This window comes from Pogonomyrmex barbatus, unplaced genomic scaffold, assembly GCF_055798465.1.
Source record: "Pogonomyrmex barbatus isolate J1 unplaced genomic scaffold, ASM5579846v1 scaffold21, whole genome shotgun sequence".
NCBI classification, from domain to species: Eukaryota; Metazoa; Arthropoda; class Insecta; order Hymenoptera; family Formicidae; genus Pogonomyrmex; species Pogonomyrmex barbatus.
The window spans coordinates 3,333,317-3,351,083 of record NW_028297118.1 but is presented as its reverse complement, the minus strand read 5'-3'; the positions used below and the strand labels follow the sequence as shown (position 1 = coordinate 3,351,083).

General features: G+C 37.5%; 1 protein-coding gene across 5 annotated transcripts in view; it reads left to right on the top strand.

Annotated features, from left to right (window-relative positions):
* Positions 1–17,767, top strand: part of ssp3 (short spindle 3) — a 40,286-nt gene extending 22,519 nt beyond the window's left edge. For all 5 annotated transcript variants that reach the window (XM_089077969.1, XM_089077971.1, XM_089077972.1 and 2 more), the window contains 4 exons: positions 6,282–6,720; positions 8,692–8,883; positions 12,604–12,777; positions 14,106–17,767. In XM_089077969.1, the coding sequence (XP_088934095.1) occupies positions 6,282–6,720; positions 8,692–8,883; positions 12,604–12,777; positions 14,106–14,180 (880 nt within the window). In that variant the 3' untranslated portion in view covers positions 14,181–17,767. The remainder of the gene's footprint in view (positions 1–6,281; positions 6,721–8,691; positions 8,884–12,603; positions 12,778–14,105) is intronic.

The following is a 17,767-nucleotide window of genomic DNA, read 5'->3' as shown; positions in this document are numbered from 1 at the left end:
ACAAGAGTGGCAATAGTAATGGGAACCGCGGGATTGGAGCCGAGTATTTGATCAGGCCGGGATAGGGGCGCAAGTAGGAATAGGCAGAGCGGCTGTTCTTGTTCCCATTCTGCTAAGTGGCAAGCTTCAACATTGTCTATTATCGTCCGCGCACTCACCCCGCATAGGGCTAGCTTTAAACGACGCCAGAAGAAATCCGATGTTGACTTTGACATGGCGAGATACATTTTACACTCGCAAAAGTAACTCGCCCCCGGGAACTTTTATCGCCACCCCGTGGACTACGTGAGAGTATATTCAGAAAAATTAAATACTTTAATAGAAAAAAGAAAAAAAGTATTACAAAATCGCACGTGTCGCACGCGTAATATTCTATTTATAAAAAAATAAATCGCGGCACAGATTCGATCATTTGCTATTATTACTCATTACTATCGTATTAAATTGTTAATATTTTAATTTTGATTTAAACTATTGGAAATAATTTAAAGGGATTCTATTGCGATATAAATGAAAATCTTGTAATTTCTTTCTTTACGTATAGTGATTAAGATTATAAATGTATTAAAACATTTGTGAACATTTACGAGTTTCGATTTTCTTTATTATTTTAATCATTTAATTATTTTTAATTATTTTTCGTTTATAATAAATAATTTCCAATATTTTTACGAGTGAATCGGTGAAGTGTATCGATTAAGCATTATTGTGTTTATTAAAAAAAAAGAAAGAAAGAAAAATATTTTATCTTGTCTCTCTCTCTCTCTCTCTCTCTCTCTCTCTCTCTCTCTCTCACACTCACTGAATGTACATTCGATATACATTCCTTGTATAAGAGAATATTTTTATGTAAATATACTAGATGCGACCGCGAGCTGCCATTTTGTAGCGCGTCGTATCGTACATATCTCCTTCTCGGGAATATTGAATTTCTGTAGGTAAACATAAATTATTTTTAGAAATTCTACTCCACGTATAAACACGCGCAAACGGCGTACTTTGCCGAAGCGCAGCGCGAATACATTTCGCTGGCATGTTCATAACATATTGAATATGAGGTAAATGGTCTCCAGTCAACAGAGCTGCAATCGGTTATTAAAAAATTCAGGTTTACAGGAAACCGATGCGCGGATTTTACACTGCCGCTAATAATGGATGTTGGCGCGATACTTTTAGCAATTTCAAACAGTCACAAAGTTTTTTCAGAAATCAAATACAGATGTCAACATTATATCGCTACTCCTATATCCCTAAAAAAATGATGCAGACTCGAAACTCGATGCAGCGAACTCCATATCTTTATAATACGCGATATAAAAATCAAATTTTTATAATATTTCGTAATAATTTGACAATTTGTCTCAATTATATCCCTCTTATTATCTCTAAATTTTTTGTTTATATCTCACATATCATATATATATTTTTTCATATATATCATATATATATATATTTGTTCATCAAAGTTCTCTTTTTTATTTTATGTCTATAATTTTGAAACTTGAGATTCAGTTCGCGTTTAAATCGACGAATGTATCTTGGTTGAAATGTAGGAAATTATCAAACGCTATTCGTAATAAACGAAATTCCCTTCGTATTTATTCGCGCATAGTTTGAGCGAATTTACAGTACGCTCGACACCGTCGCTATGCTCGGTCAAGTCGCATAGAGTTGGCACTCTTCGCTCTCTACGCTCTCTACCCCTAGACTCCGCCCGTACGTCGTACCAAGTACCGTAGTAGCGCTTCATCCCCCGTGCTACCGAAATCCCAGCGCGAATGCATTACGCATCAACGAATTCGGAGTAGCAATATCCTGAGTTGCTGGATGTCAGAGCTCGGAATTATAATACATTACCAATTCGACGAAGAGACCACGGCCATCCGCATTTGACCTTGTTTCAGGCTTTATTTCGCGTGCCGACGTCCCTTATCGGTATTTAATACAAACTCGTTCAAGCTTAGCGCGCACGTGATGACGCCTCAGATTTTATCAGGTTGCGAGATGATAATGAAATGAAAAAAATCGTACGGTCCTAATACCAGCATTTGTTTTTTTTTCTTTTTTTTTTGTTATTTTTAAATAATGATTTATTTTATTTACCACTCGTTATTCAGACGTAACAACTTTGCCGCCGATGCGGGAAATATTGTCGGCGATTTTATTTAAACATTTTTCAATCGTGGTGCCGCCTCGTGGTGCCCTTTTTTACGTTAAATTAAAAAAATTGTATCCATTTTAACGCGATCGATATATGGGGAATCGAAATACCGAGCAAGATTGGCGACCATCGAATGGTCGACCATCACATCTCTCGCCTCTCTTTTTTTCCGACTCAACGACAATGATACGCGACTGTCATTTACACACTTCTGCCATTTCGTTGCGTAAACATACCCTATTGTCGAAATAGCGAAATGGCACTTCTGCCAGACGCGTTTGTCCGGCAGTGAAGAGGAATATTTCCACGAGCACACTGAACCTGAATTCTGTTATTCTTACTATGAACGCTATTCCTTGGACGAATAATTTTCAAGTATAGTTTACATTAAATTTAGGTACATCGAAATGGAATGTATAACAATTATTGTATGAAATTTTAACAAGTAATTATTTTGAATATTTCGAAACTTTCTACACTTTACGTCCTATACGTATTGAATAATAAAATCGACAAAATGGAATTATTAAATATATATAAAATAAATGTAGAATATTTTCTATATTGAAATTAGAACAGGACATTTTATATTTAAACGTAGAATATAAATATAAAATAAGTAAAATAGATTTTATATATGTATATATGTAAAATTATCAATTTATTGTATCGATCTGCCTTGTTTTTGCCAATTTATACAACAAATGGAGCAACTATAAATTTTTATTCTTTTTTTTTTTATATACTAGAGAATATTTACGTTTTCAGAGCTGTACATGTGCCGAAAATTACATTTTTGATTGATTTACAGTATTAATTCCGGAATGTTACTCGACTGACTCACGCGCGCCCACGAAAAATTTGTTGCGGCGATTTTCAGCTGGATACCAACGCGTTATTCGTTCGGATTAACAGAAAAATTGTTTCCGTTTATTTTTATTCTGCCTCGTTTATCAAAGTCACGTATTTTTATCACCCATACGCATCGCGCGTACCACGATGTTACTCTAAATATATGTCGCACTTTGGAAAACAAATATTCGCCATATCATCGAAAATATTTTTTGATAATCTCGCAAACGTGGTATAATCGTACTTGTGAAGTTGCGGTTACAACCGAGGATATTTCTGTTTTTGCCTACGTTTTTTTGTTTTATTTACTCGTTTTACGTATACACGAAAGATGCTGGTGATCGTAAAACATGTATTGTCGAAAAATGGAATTATGCGCAACATCGTAACCGCGGATAGATGGTAATCCGGATACGACACACAAATTACGAGCCATCCGTCCGATTACCCTCCTCTTCGTGGTAAGAAGCCTATTCCCGGGGAACCTTTTTCCCGCCCCTTAAGTGCACTCGCACGCGGTGCAGCGCGCAAATCGCGTAAGCTACCGCCCGGCTCGCAGTTCGGGGGTGCGGGCTAGAAGCGCAAAGATATGCACCCTCGCGAGTTTGCTATGAAATAATCATATGGTTAGCTAATGGCGGCGGCCTCCGGGGGTAGCGGTATATATTGTCAGCCGCTCGCCAGCTCGCCTTCTCTCCCTCCCGCCGCGAATGCGTACAGGGGCGGGACGAGGGGATAATAAATAAATTCGATATATTTGCCTCGAGACTCTTTCCCCCCCCTTCCCCCCCCCCCCCGCAAACATTCAATGATAGATCGCAATCTCGGGCCGGCGGGGCGACGCACCCCTCGAGGCGGACGTGCGTGAAGATCGGGACACGGGATCTTCCTGGTTGATGCTTCTGTACTCTCGCTACGGTAGATAGATTAGGGAATATTCTCGGATGGTTCAATCGCCTTTCGTCCAACTGAATAGCTAATTGAAAACTAATAACGGAATCTAATTTCGCACTCCGTTTTTAAGAAGATACAACTTTGTATTACTGCTTTGTATTATTACAAACGAGAGAGTTGACAGAAATATTAACAGACGAATCTAACATGATCCCTTAGAATACCAACTACATTTAGATATCTTATTTGTGTACTTATGAGTGTACGTATCTCGTGTTCGATAACTTTTCCAAAGTGTTGAACCACTTATTTAAAGTGGTTAAAAAAAAATCTCTAAAAATTTATGAGCATACTTTCTAGAAATAAATATCTGCATTTCATTTTGAAAAAAAAAATCTAATATAAGTTAATTAAGAATTCTGAACGAATTTCTTTACGATAAAAAACAGCGTTATTAAATCGACTGGTTTTGTAGTTATAGACATCTCGCTGCAATTACACGATTATAAAAGTATGATTTAATGTTTCGGACTGCGAATGAATAGCATCACCCGGATCGAAAAGACTTATCCCTACTCTGGATTAAAGGATTAAGCGATTCGGTGCAGTGACTTTCACAGGCGTAATTCCGCATTATTACCGTATAGTGCAACGGAAGCGGGACGGAAAATGGGGGGGGGGGGGAAGAGAGAGATGGCCACTCAGCCGTTGAAAATTATTGTATTCGAAGACACATTCCCCTTGTTCCCCCGTCGTCGTTCCCAATTGATCTCAGACCGTGTTGTTACAGATTAAGGACGCGGAAGGGACCTCGGCGTGTAATCGCGCGCGAGGCTGGTGACTGCCGTTGAATCGAGAGCGATCATTTCGCTGCATTTTATTAGCGAATTACTTAGCGGTATTGCGCGTCATCTCGGACTCGGATTTGTCCATTGTCGTGTCTCTACCTCTCCTTCGACGAGCTTAAAGGACTCTCGGAAATATCACTGTCCGCCGCACTTGTAAGGGGAATACGTGCGAGAGGAAAAAGGATCGTCTCCACGGACGATGACGTGACTCGGCAAACCGGATCCCATCCCGTATTCCATCTCGTGTTGACGAGCGGGCTGTTAAAACATTCACCTTCTGGAATTCCGTGTCTTTTAAGACGACGTATCGCGTCATTTTCGAGACGGCGATATCGCGATACGTCGATGCTAGTCGACACGCGAATATAATATTCCGGAAAATATAGCGCGATATCGCCACCAACCCTTTTTGCGCTCACAATCGCAGCGAAGCTAGCGCGGCGGGATTAGCTCGCAGTTAGTTATGATTAGACGCGACAGTTGGCCTTCCACGGATGCGGTATCGAAGGGCGACGGCACCCCCCCCCCTCTCTCTCTCTCTCTCTCTCTCTCTCTCTCTCGCACACACGTACACGCACACACCCTCGCTGTGTATTATATATTCCAATATCCATTGACACGCGCGTTTGTGTGCGTTTCTACCGTGGAGGGTCGAAGGGGGCGGCGATAATACGCGCTGACAGGCACGCACCCCCTCGGGCTTGCGCGGCCGCGGCAAGGGATGCTGCCTACGAGAGAAAGGAAAACATATACATACATACATATACAACCCGATAGAATGAGCATCGCGTGTACTGCCGTTCTCCATTCCCCTTCTACACTCTTCTCGCGTTCTGGCCGCTCTTCTACCTCGCCCCTCCTTCCCCTCTCTCTTTTTGTCGGAATTACGTACTGATGTTATAATCCTCTCGTGTTACGCCGTTGCACATGCTGTCCTGTAAGCAATACATTGTTTTTTTTATCCGTTCCGTTTCCCTCCCTCCAGCGCCCATATGCACACTTTGCTGCCGATGATCGCTCGGTGATCGACGAGCGCCGATTGTTAGAGTACCAAAGTGAGATCTCTCCTCGAACGACGGCCCATCGCGTTTGAATATCGAATCATTCGTTTCTACGTTTACAGAACAAGTACTCCTTTCTTGTATCTTTACAAAACATGTTTTTTTTTTTCCTGTTTTGTAACGCTATAACTGCTCTGAATATCTTTCGATCCTCACAGATTTTATTTATTCGCTGGATCGAAACAGCTGGGACAGATCGACAATTTGTGTATAAAATATAAAAGAAGAGGGATGTTTCATTAATACTAACGTAAACTTAAAGTTCAACGTGAGCGAATTGATTCGAATTTTCTTAAAACAATGGCGAAGTATAGGAATGTACAAGATTTTTTAATCGAGAATTTCTCCTTGGAGGGTATCGGGAAAGAAGCACGTACAAAAAAAGCGTGTATAAAAAAAGCGCGATCTTCTCTTGATCCGCGAAGGTATTATTATAATATGCATCTCGATCCTTTTGCGTTTCAGATATCTGGTAGCGGGCGGTTTAGTGGATCGCGTGTCACGTCACAGCCGGGCCTTGATCGAGACGGATTTTTTTCTGGATCAGGAGCACGAGTCACCGTTACTGGTATCGTCTTACGATCTTCTCGCGCGTATCTGCAGCCATCTGAGGAGATCCGTCAGATCCGTCGATCAAGATAACGTCAGCGTGCACGGCGAGGGCGGCGGCAACAGCGTCGAGCAGACGAGCAACGAGTCACATTTGTTGTCAACTTTGTCGACGAGCGAAGCCTCGGGCGCGATCGGCACTCTTTACGCGACGATCGCGTACACGCCGCAGAATCAGAAGGGTGCTTCGCCGACCCCCCCCAATCAGACGTTCACCACCGCCGTACGGACTCTAGCCAGCCGGGGTCTCAAGCTCCTCAAGTCGATCGCGGAACTCGACCTCCGGATATTACAAGTACGTAATTTCGTCTTGTATCTTTAGTCTCTAAGATGAAAGATCGTATCTATGATATAAATTAAAAAAGATATTCCATAAACACGAATTCAATTTGAAAATGTCTACAAATGTTCATAAACACAATTGTATGTAACATTTTTTTCTCGTAAATGAATCGTAAATGAAAATGAAAAAAGGAAGCATAAATTGTACAAAATTATATTAACGAAAGATTAATTTTCGTTTTCGAATTGAATTAACACAATATAATACTCGTATGAATAAATAAAGAACATTTATGACGTGTGGATTTAATTCATTTTAAATAGCATCGCGTTAATGCCGAAGGATGGCATTTTGAGCAATAGTGATTTTTATTTGCTTCCTTAGTTTTCTTTTTTAATCACAACGATCTTTGTTCCACAAAATTATGCTTATGAATTTTATGTAATGTATGTTTTATGTTGTAAATAAATAATTATTTAATTTATGTTTCGGACATTTTGTAACTCAATTCATAATTTCATTCGGAGAAACTCATTGTACAATATCTATCGATATAATCATCCAACGTCCAATGTATATCTTTACATATTTTTAATCCTTTCAGTATTATTGTAATTTTATTAAACGAGATTGATGTAGTAGCTGAATCGAATGTAGAACAAATAAAAAAATATAAAAGATATATAAAAATAGATATATAAAAAAATGTATTCAAATTTAAATTGTTTTAAAGATAACGATATGCACTGCTAGCAGAATTGAGTTATAAATGTAACATAACATTGATTATCTTAAATAGTTTAATTTTTACCTACGCGTTATTATCGTACGTAAACTTCCCTGAATTATTATTATTCTAATTTTCATCATTATCAAACTCGATGTTGCACAATTTATCCACAACCCCCATATTATTCCGTTCCAATCTTGGTACTTTTCCTAGACTGTTTCTGCTAAATACGCCGTTTAATTTCGCGATTTACTCGCCTAATTTGAAGATTATATTCAGCATATAAATATAGCATCGACGTTGGACAGTCATTTTGATCGACGTTGGACAGACATTTTGACATTCAATTACGTGATAAAAATATCTCGTCATAGCTTACGCGTATAACGCTAGTTTGTCTTATTTTAGGATGTCTCTTAAATTTTGAATCCGTTCCACACTCGATCTCGGTCTATTCAAACTCGGTCTAGCCAGAACCAGTTGTTGTCCATTAGACATATATCGCTATATAAGCCTCATTACTCTTTAATTCGCGACGGTCTTTGCGACTCGGCATTATCGGATACCGCAGGTTCCCCTAGCGTTGCCTCTCCAAATGACAACGATGCCGCTTGTTGCCGCTAACAATACGGGTTATCGTTGGAGGGCGCCGGGCGTGATGGAGATATCATGTATCGCGGGGGTTCAGCCTGTCAAGACGCAAAGGCCTCCCGTGAAGTTCTCTCGCAGCGAGCCGACCGCGAATTGAATCGAGACGGCCGACCACCTCGTGCTCTTCGCCCCGCAAAAACCATAACGGCTCCATCCCGTGTGCCCCGCGGGAGGGCCGTGCCCCGTGTCCCACGAGAGCGCCTGTCGATTACCAGATGAGCCCCATGGCGTGCATTTGCCGAAAAACCGACGGTTATTATCTATTCTCTTTAGTGACGCACTTTTCGCGACGCCTAAAGTCCGCTCACCGCTCCACCAATAATGCCCGTCTTAGATTTCAGTGAGACCGCCAGTGGTCTGAATCTGTGATTCGAGATAACGAAAGAGAAAGCAAAACAATTATAATGTTTATATATCAATACCATTAAGTATTGTTAAGCACGTTGCACGTTGCTCTACGTCAGATTTATGCGTGAACCGTGGACAGAATCGTTGGGAAAATTCTGCCCGGTCGTGAAAAGATTTTATAAAAATATTAAAATATATGAAATATATATTCTTTTTGCAATATATTCTTTTTTATGAAAAATATTATGTTATAGAATTTTTTGGGTGCTGAGGGCACGAGCCTACAGTGGCGACTGATAGCGAGCCACCTGATAACACGACTATCCCGCGACTCTTTGTCGGACAAATTAGAGATGGGATCCATGCCAGATACAAACAGTATTCAGATACTCTCGGAATTGTTCATGGTGCTTGGATACTTCGCCCTCAATAATCCAAACAATCAGGTATTGTATCATATTAATATAAAATATTGCGTTATTATACATGTTTTTAATTAATCATAAAAGTAATAAGATATCGACTTTATAATTATCAAGTATAATTCTTTGTTAAGAAAAAAAATTACAAAACAGTAAACAGTAAAAAACATATGGATATAAAAAAGGTTTCTCGCTATATTGTCCGATCATATGGACGGATTAGAATCGAGATACAAGAGAGATTGTACATCTCTCATTGTCAAAAACTTCTGAATGAATCGGGTATTGAATCCTCGCTTATTATTAATCTGGAAAAATTAAACGACATAATTCGCGGATATTCATTCGCTTTCAATATTGCACCGTACATCGCACATTGCAAGCGGTGGGCATTCGCTTTAAATTCCTCGAATCCGTGTGGAGATTCTTGACTGCTCGATTCGAGTCAACCGGTATGTTCGGCGAGAAATGAATGCGGTGGATGCGGCGTACGGCGCGATGGTACCGACGAGAAGAAGGAAGAGACTGTTAGACACAACACACTCAGCGGACCTCCCATCAATATACGGCCGAACCGCCGTTAAGATATATTTACGGCGTACCGTTCCGGCGTACGGCTTCATGGCGTGTGCACGCGCAGCGCGCGCAGTGCCGCTTCGTCGGCTCGTCGGTTCGCGAAGCCGCGTTAGAAATTCACGGCAAATAATTACGATGCGAAAAACGAAATTCTCCAAGGGTAAAATTGATCGTATCCAAAGGAATAAAGTAAGAATAATCGTTAATTAAAACGCGGAACATTTTTGCGGAAAACTAGATGAATTTGGATTATCAGAGAATAATAAAATATTTATAAAATATTTAAAAAAAGTATATATGTAACAGATATTTTTAAATATTTTAATAATAGATCTGGGAATTTTAGTATCTGTTAGTGTCTATTAATACTATATTAACACTCTTCTTATTAACGGTTGAGTATTAATAAATTAATAGATTTTCGGTGTCTGTGTAATAAAAACTTTTAAATATCTACTTAAATGTTACAATTTTTTTTCTGTTCTAGAGATGATTATAAAACTGATTAATTGTAACGGAATAATACATCTTAATTTTGATTCGCGAGTATTTTTGTCGAATGATACCGTAGGATAATATGTATGGTATATTTTAAAATATTTTATGGAAAGCGTTTAATGTGGAATCCTATATATATATATAACTACTCAAGATCCAATATTCTGAGATATTAATTTTTCGCATATTCTTAATGCCGGAAATCATTTAAGGCAACAGAAAGGCATAAGAAAGTTCCTCCACAAGTGTTTTTAAAATTAACCAAATTTCTCCAAATAATTCAAATTTAAGGATACTCGTCGCAAAGTTGCCAAGATTTAACGCTACCACTCGCGCCGTTATCCGAGATCTGGTCTTGCATCCGCGTCGATCCCGCGAATGCATGAATCGAGATGTAACGTTGAGTGCACGGCTGATGTCGCGCATTCGTCTTTCAGCGCTTTTTTAAGGTTGCCGCTCTCAAGTGCGAGAGCTAACCCTCCAAGAGTAGTTGTCTTGGAAAAATCGTTTTCCACAAGATGAGAGCGGTGGGGGAGGGAGGGAGAAGGGAGGGAGAAGGGAAAGAGAGAAAGTGTGTGTGTGTGTGTGTGTGTGTGTGTGTGTGTGTGTGTGTGTGTATAAGATAGAAACAGAGGAGGAGAGGAAAGGGAGAAACGAAACGCTTTTAAGCTTCTACGAACATCTGCGGCAGCCAGGATTATCGCCAGCCATCAGCACGATGGTACACCACCTTCTCCGTTCGCGATCATAAACACGTCTATCTCCGTTTTTTGTCGACAGTCGTAACTGAATTGGAGAAATGGATTTTTTTGCGGTGGCGCCGGTGGTGCGTACGTTACCACTTTTCGCTTATTTATTTTAAACCAGTGGGTCCGGCGTTAACTAGCCCCTTTTTTTAGAGCCGTGCGCGTGCCGCGACACGCTATCGATCCCGATACTGATTTTTGTTCCTTCTTCTCTTTTTCACCAGTCGGTATTGCAAATATCGCTCGCTTATCGCATCGTACTGTGAAATTAAATAGCAGACTTATTTACCGTTTGACATTCGTGGCATTTGGAAAAATTAACGTTTTCTAATCGTAATTTCTGCATTTTTTCCTATGCTTTTGTAAACAACAACTTAAAAATTTTAAGGTTGTACCTTGCTTCGCTTGCCATAATTCGCTTTTATGGCGCGCCTTTTCATAGCGATAGAACGTATTTTCATGATGAGAAGAAGCCATATTTCTCTCGTAGTGACTGATTTTATCACGAATTAATCGTTATACATTACGTTATGCTACACACGGAGTGGGTATGGCAACTATAACGGACGGACCGATATTTAACACAATGAACGCAATACGAGTTGTTTTGGCGCCAGAGTAACAGGGATGCGTAAAATGTGGGTATTTCCTGTGACAGTCTTGTGCAGGTGCACAGGAATACAACGTCCTGTTCACAGAGGCACTTGTCACAAGACACAGATGTCCGGTACGGATCTTCTTGCGCTAAAGGTTCTCTCGTTTCCGTGACACCTGGAGTCACTCAGGTTCTCACGCTCTTTAAGAAAATTACTCTGTTTAATTAAAACTCCACGTTGTCATTGAAAAGCTCCGGTTGAACTTGCCATGCGGGTAATTTGCAGTTACAAAAGGAAAATCTTCGTCCGGTGCATCGAAACGTCCTCAAAAATTATGTTGATGTATAATGTAACATTTTATTAAATTAAAACATTTTGTTGTCAAACAAGTTGTCTTTTCGATAGAATAATAAAGGAATGGCATAATAATACAGATGTGACTGAATATGGTTTCTTTGATAATATTCATCACATAAATTTCAGAATCAGAAATACAGTTGCACGTTTATTATTTGTGCACTCTGCTATGCAAAATGTCTTTCTGTGCAAAAAATCAGCTCTGTGATAGCAAAACTTTAATAATTCCTTATATTTTAAATATTATTTTTTTAAAAGCAATCTCACAATTTTTCTATTAAAATGTTTTTTCCTTAAAATATTTCAAAAATTTTAGCTACTCTAAATATGAAACGCGTCGAAATTTCGTTGAGATCACATGAAGACTGGCAAGAAATGATTCTGTAGTCATTTCCACCTGTATTATAGAATAAAATCAACGTTTCCTTTTTCTATGAATCCTAATATATAAATTATAAATCTCATGAATTATATTTATCATGTAAAATTAACGATTGTATTAGTTTAATACTTTCTTTTTGATTGTTTTGAGAAGAGTTTGCATTTTAAATTTGTTGAATATAAAATCGCAGAATAATTTACTTTAGTTGACAGACATGTGTTAGATTTACATTTGAATTTTTTAATTAACAGAAAACTTGACTCTATATCTTGTGCGATGTAAGGAAATCTCTGAAAAAGATATTAAAAAGAGATTATTTTTAAAAATTTGTATTCGGATTGATGAGTTGTGATTCGTCCGTATAACAGCGAGAATTCAATACGACAGCTAAAACCGAATAGAAAAACCATCATGAAAACAGAGACGCTAGCTCTCTCGATAGGATCGCGATAATTTTCCTTTACTACTAGTTTATAATCGTAATTTGAAAGACTTTTCTCCCTTTGTGGATTTCGCGGAGTGACTTAAAAAAATAAATAAAATTACGTTAGAAGAATAATAATATCCATCCTCGAAAAATCTGTTCCAGCTGGTTCTCCAATCGGCTGGCGCGGGTCCTAGCGTTCTCCAGCAATTATGTACTTTGCCATTTCCATTTTACGGAGATCCCAAACTGATACCATACACGTTGCCAGCACTTTTGGCCGCCACTCATCACAATTCTGAGGCAATGGCAATATTGTCTTGCGAGATGTCGTACGAGGTAAGTGATTCTAGATACACGTGCACGTGCTGTCGTGCGCATAATTCTCCATCGTACGTAACGTGAACATAAATCTGATTGAACAGATGCGCCATTAACACGTCGAATACGATGAAATGAAATTTGTTGAAAAAAATATATATTTATTCATTTTATATCGATTTTATATATGCCGCTGTATTTCTATGCGGCATATTGATTGCATTTCATAAGTGAATCGATGAGATGCTATGATATCAGCATCACAGCACTGGTTACCGACAACCACATTCAACGTGTTAATATATGTTAATGTGCATACATAAATATTCATAATTTTAACGTGTAATAACAGGTTGATTATATATTGCATGTTGGATCGATCTTTCACGCAAAATCATAAATTGTTATAAATCTGAGTCGAAACTTTTTTTCTATTCGAGTTTAATTAGAATTTTTACATCTTATTGATATTTTAAATAACCTAATCGATTTTTTTTTTTTATATATCATTTAACCTATTAGCTCTTTTTTAGAGTCTGAAATTTTTTTGTCGAAAGTTTTAATATTTCAAAGTAGGAAATTACATCTGTTACTATTTATTTAAGATGCCACATAAAAACTCAATTTTTGTATGAGATGATGATTTTTAATTATGAATCTTAAATTCAGAACAAATTTACAAAATTAATGCATTATAAAATATATGTGTGTATATATGTGGATAGAAATACATTTCGTTTTATAATTGAGACATAAACATTTTCCATTTTTTCTGAAATTTACATTTAATTTGTTATATTAAAAATATAATTTCTTTTTTGAAATTTTTGAAGAATTTTAATTTTTCTTTGAAATGTAATAATTTTTATTTAAAATTATTATATTATTTAATACTTGTATTTATATTAATATGTTTTCAATATTTGACAGATTTACACAAATAAATGAAAGTAGTAATTTTGAAATGTCTAAAATGTCTCTGTTCGTGGGAAATCATTTTAAATTAAATCTATCATAATCTTCTCTAAAATCTCTATAAACGTTTTAAAATTAAGGTAAAAAATGGAATTGAAATTTTGACTCGAGAACGTTTAAACATTTTAGGAAAATTCTTTATTCGATAAATATATTTTCTTAAATTTGTCTCATTTCATTTGTAAATAATATAGTTTACAAATTTTGATAATCACTCTCAATCTGTTTCGATTTTATTATGGATATTTTTTAATATTAATAATCAATTTCTTCCTAGTTGTATATACTTTTGTTTTTCAACATATTATTAATTAATACATTGCACTTTGTATATAGTGATGTTTAACGAGTAAATTTAATTGGCTTTACAGTTGCTGGAGCAATACAGAAATTCGGACGAAGGTAAATTAAATCCTTTGGTGCGTTTGTTGAAGAATAACGCCTAGTCGTTAATCACGTTTTCCGTACGTTTCACTAAAGGTTTGATTAGTTTAATTTTGTTGTTTAGATGCCTCTTGGGCATCGTTAGGCGTTATAGTCTGCGCGCGTCGAAATCACTGATGGATCGCTATAACAAATAATCGCTTTTCCAAACGAGAAAAGCTAAGATGAGAGATTGCGTTCACCTGTATCTGAGTCGCCTGTATCTAATTGCATAATCAGAAATTGAATCTCGATAATAGTAATTTTTTTTTTAAACAAGTGTACATACTCGTTCTTTCGACTCTTTGAAAAATAAAAGTCAATTTGAGGGTTAAATTTACTGAAAAGTTCACGCGAATAAGACGAAGTAGATATTTCTAATTTAGATCAATGCTTCCCGAACCACATTTCAAGTCGTCTATTTGTATATCTGCGATATACTGACGGAACAGGCATGATATTCTGTTTTACGTGCCATTTTGCATCTGCAGAATGAGAGAGATCTAGAATCTTTGTATTTTTTCAAAGCATTGTTTTATCGGTATTGGGTTATTTTAGTCCTGCCGTCCTATAAAGTTAAATATATTATAGAATTCTACAAGACGCAAAAGTTGTTCAAAAAGTACCGATTCAAGTAGTGATAGTTATAATCAGAATAAAAAGAACTCGCACACACGTGCTTGCAGAATCCAGAAGACAAAGTTTTCGTCAACGACTTTTGAATAATTAATTTATGAGTAAACTGTTGCTTCGTTGAACGTAACTGTAAGTGGAATAATTTATTTTTCATACATTGGTAGCGATTTACGGTCGAAATTATTTGTCGCCTTGGTAAACGAATGACGACGGTAAACGTCACGATGATCTTTCCCCGGTACTTTAGGCTAGACTAAGTAGATACTCGACCGAAGTTATCGCGAGGCATCCGTGAGTTATTATTCCGAATAATGTAATATATTTTTACGTGCGTCTGGTAAACGAAAATGCCGGATTTTCTTGAATTTTAATTTCCTTCCAACGTGAAGGAAAGCGAGTCGAGCGGACATCATTGTTCTAAATTTTCGAGAATCGCTTCGTAAAATAGATCCAAACTTGATCGAATTTCGAGAGATCTAACAAGGACATGGGAGTTGTTGTAAAAAGGATACGCGAAACGCGCGCACTATCCGTGAATCTAGTCCTTTTAACGTTAGCAAATCTTTATATTTGCGATCAATGCTGTGTATCTCTATTTACTATATTTACTCGTATATTTTTTATTACCGTCCGTTTCCACGCGTGCCAATCTATCGTGCAAAGAATGTGTCTTCAAATGGGCCTTTTGATATAGTAACCGTCGCGTGGCATGGCCCGACAGAAAGTAGAGAGGTATTTATGCGTATGTTAGCTACGTAAACTACATCCAGATATAATCCACAGATTATCACGAGTCGAATTTATTTTATACGAGTGCAAATAATATTTCTAAACTGTGTTTTTATGCCGAAAATTGAATTTAGGAGATTGAATTTCGAGATGAGCAGTTGCGCTTGAATAGTCGAGCTATTTCCAAGATTATTCAAAAGATATCATTTATCATTCGAACGACATAGTTTAAAGAATAATTAATTGTAATTAATTAATTGATTGGAATTATTTATTCAGTATATAAAATCGATACGAGTCGGTTTTCATGGCTGCAATAAATACATTCGTGCAATGTCCTGCCAATGCAATTTATATTTAAGTATTACATCAATCCCAGGAAATGCGATAGTTTGGCAATATTTTTATAAAACTGTTTTTTCATAAAGATTTTATTGGAAATCGTCTTTCGAAAAACTAATTGAATATTCAATTGAACATAATCTTTGTAAAAAGTTTTTGTATCTTTTGAATACTATTTGTTTTAAGATTGACTTTATGTTCTTCTTGCTATTTCTTATTTATATTATATATTTATATTAATAAATATGTTTATAATAAAATGCGCTCTGGCTTGTATATATGAATTTTCAAGAAATATTTTTGTAATTGGACAAAAAATGTTGCCTTGCTATTATTATAGCAATTTTTTGGGATATACACTCGGACGCGTGTGTATGCGTGCGTGCGTGCGTGCGTGCGTGCGTGCGTGCGTGCGTGCGTGCGTGCGTGCGTGCGTGCGTGCGTGCGTGCGTGCGTGCGTGCGTGCGTGCGTGCGTGCGTGCGTGCGTGCGTGCGTGCGTGCGTGCGTGCGTGCGTGCGTGCGTGCGTGCGTGCGTGCGTGCGTGCGTGCGTGCGTGTGTGTGTGTGTGTGTGTGTGTGTGTGAGAAATATTTAAAAAATATGTAACATTAATAATAACATCGGATCGAATGTAAACGAGAATCATAAATATCTTATGCGTTCGATCTTAAATAAAAAAATATATATATATCTAACGATAGTAATTTATATATATATATAATGATTACAATGTATTAGTTTTCTGCGAAACTTTTGCACAGAGTGTCAATGTCCCGTCTAAATGACGACGATTAGTAGCTGAAAATGAAATGATTGCGTTTAGTGAGCTAGTATTAGTGATCAGTATCGCTTTTGCCAGGTGTTGACCTCGCGAGCGTAGCTCGTGTTTTAGAAACGAAAGAGAGGTGGTATTTTTCTACGGTAGCTCTTACATAAAAATGAGCATACGCGATTGTAGATTTAAAGCGGTCCTTTAAAAGCGGTAAATGCACGCTCTTCCTCGTACATACATCTCTATAAAACGATTCCGTTAACTCGAGTACGATCCGTACTTACGCATGTACCTCCTTGCGCATATCCTCGTTCACGAGAACTTCTCACGCGTATCGGAGTATCCATCGATCGATGATCGCTTAAACGAACAATTGCGTACGCATAGATTTCTGCAGCTGTGCGACGAATTCGGCCAAGTTCAAATGGGGATAATCGAGATAAATTAGATAAGTCGGATGGTGAAATGAATTTTGCACGAAGAAGACTTCTTTTTCTTCTTCTTTTCAATGTATATTCAATAATTGCTATCTATTCTTCTTCTTCCTCTTCTTCCTCTTTTACATAGAAGAAGAAGATACCTCCTCTTCTTCCACATATAGACTTAAGCCTGTTTTTTACCTCTCTCTTCATATACCTGTGGTGCGCACGCAGGAATATGAGACTTACAAGGAAGAAGAAGAAGAAAAAGAAGAAGAAGAAGAAGAAGAAATCTACAAGAAAGAAGAAGAAAAAGAAATCAATTATTGTCAAATTATTAATAGATGAGAGTAGATCGCCGAATAAATGGCGAAAGAGCGCGTTTGAAAAATGATCAAAGGCGGTCAGCTAATGCCAGAACTACCAATTTGATTCTTGAAAACTTATCGCCATCTGTTTGTCGTTGTTACCATCCCAATTGAGCTTAGTCCCTTTCCGCGAGTATTCGGAAAACGTCAGCCGCGTAAATTCGTACGTAGGAGATAATTTCATCGCTAGAAGAGAGGACGGAATTTCGATATTTCTATTATGAACGCGTCATGAGTGCCATGTGCGTGTATTTGGCGTACGCAAACGAGCGTAAGTTAATGTATTACGTATGTAATATATCGGCTATATATTATACGTAATAAAAATAATTTTTTGCGAAATA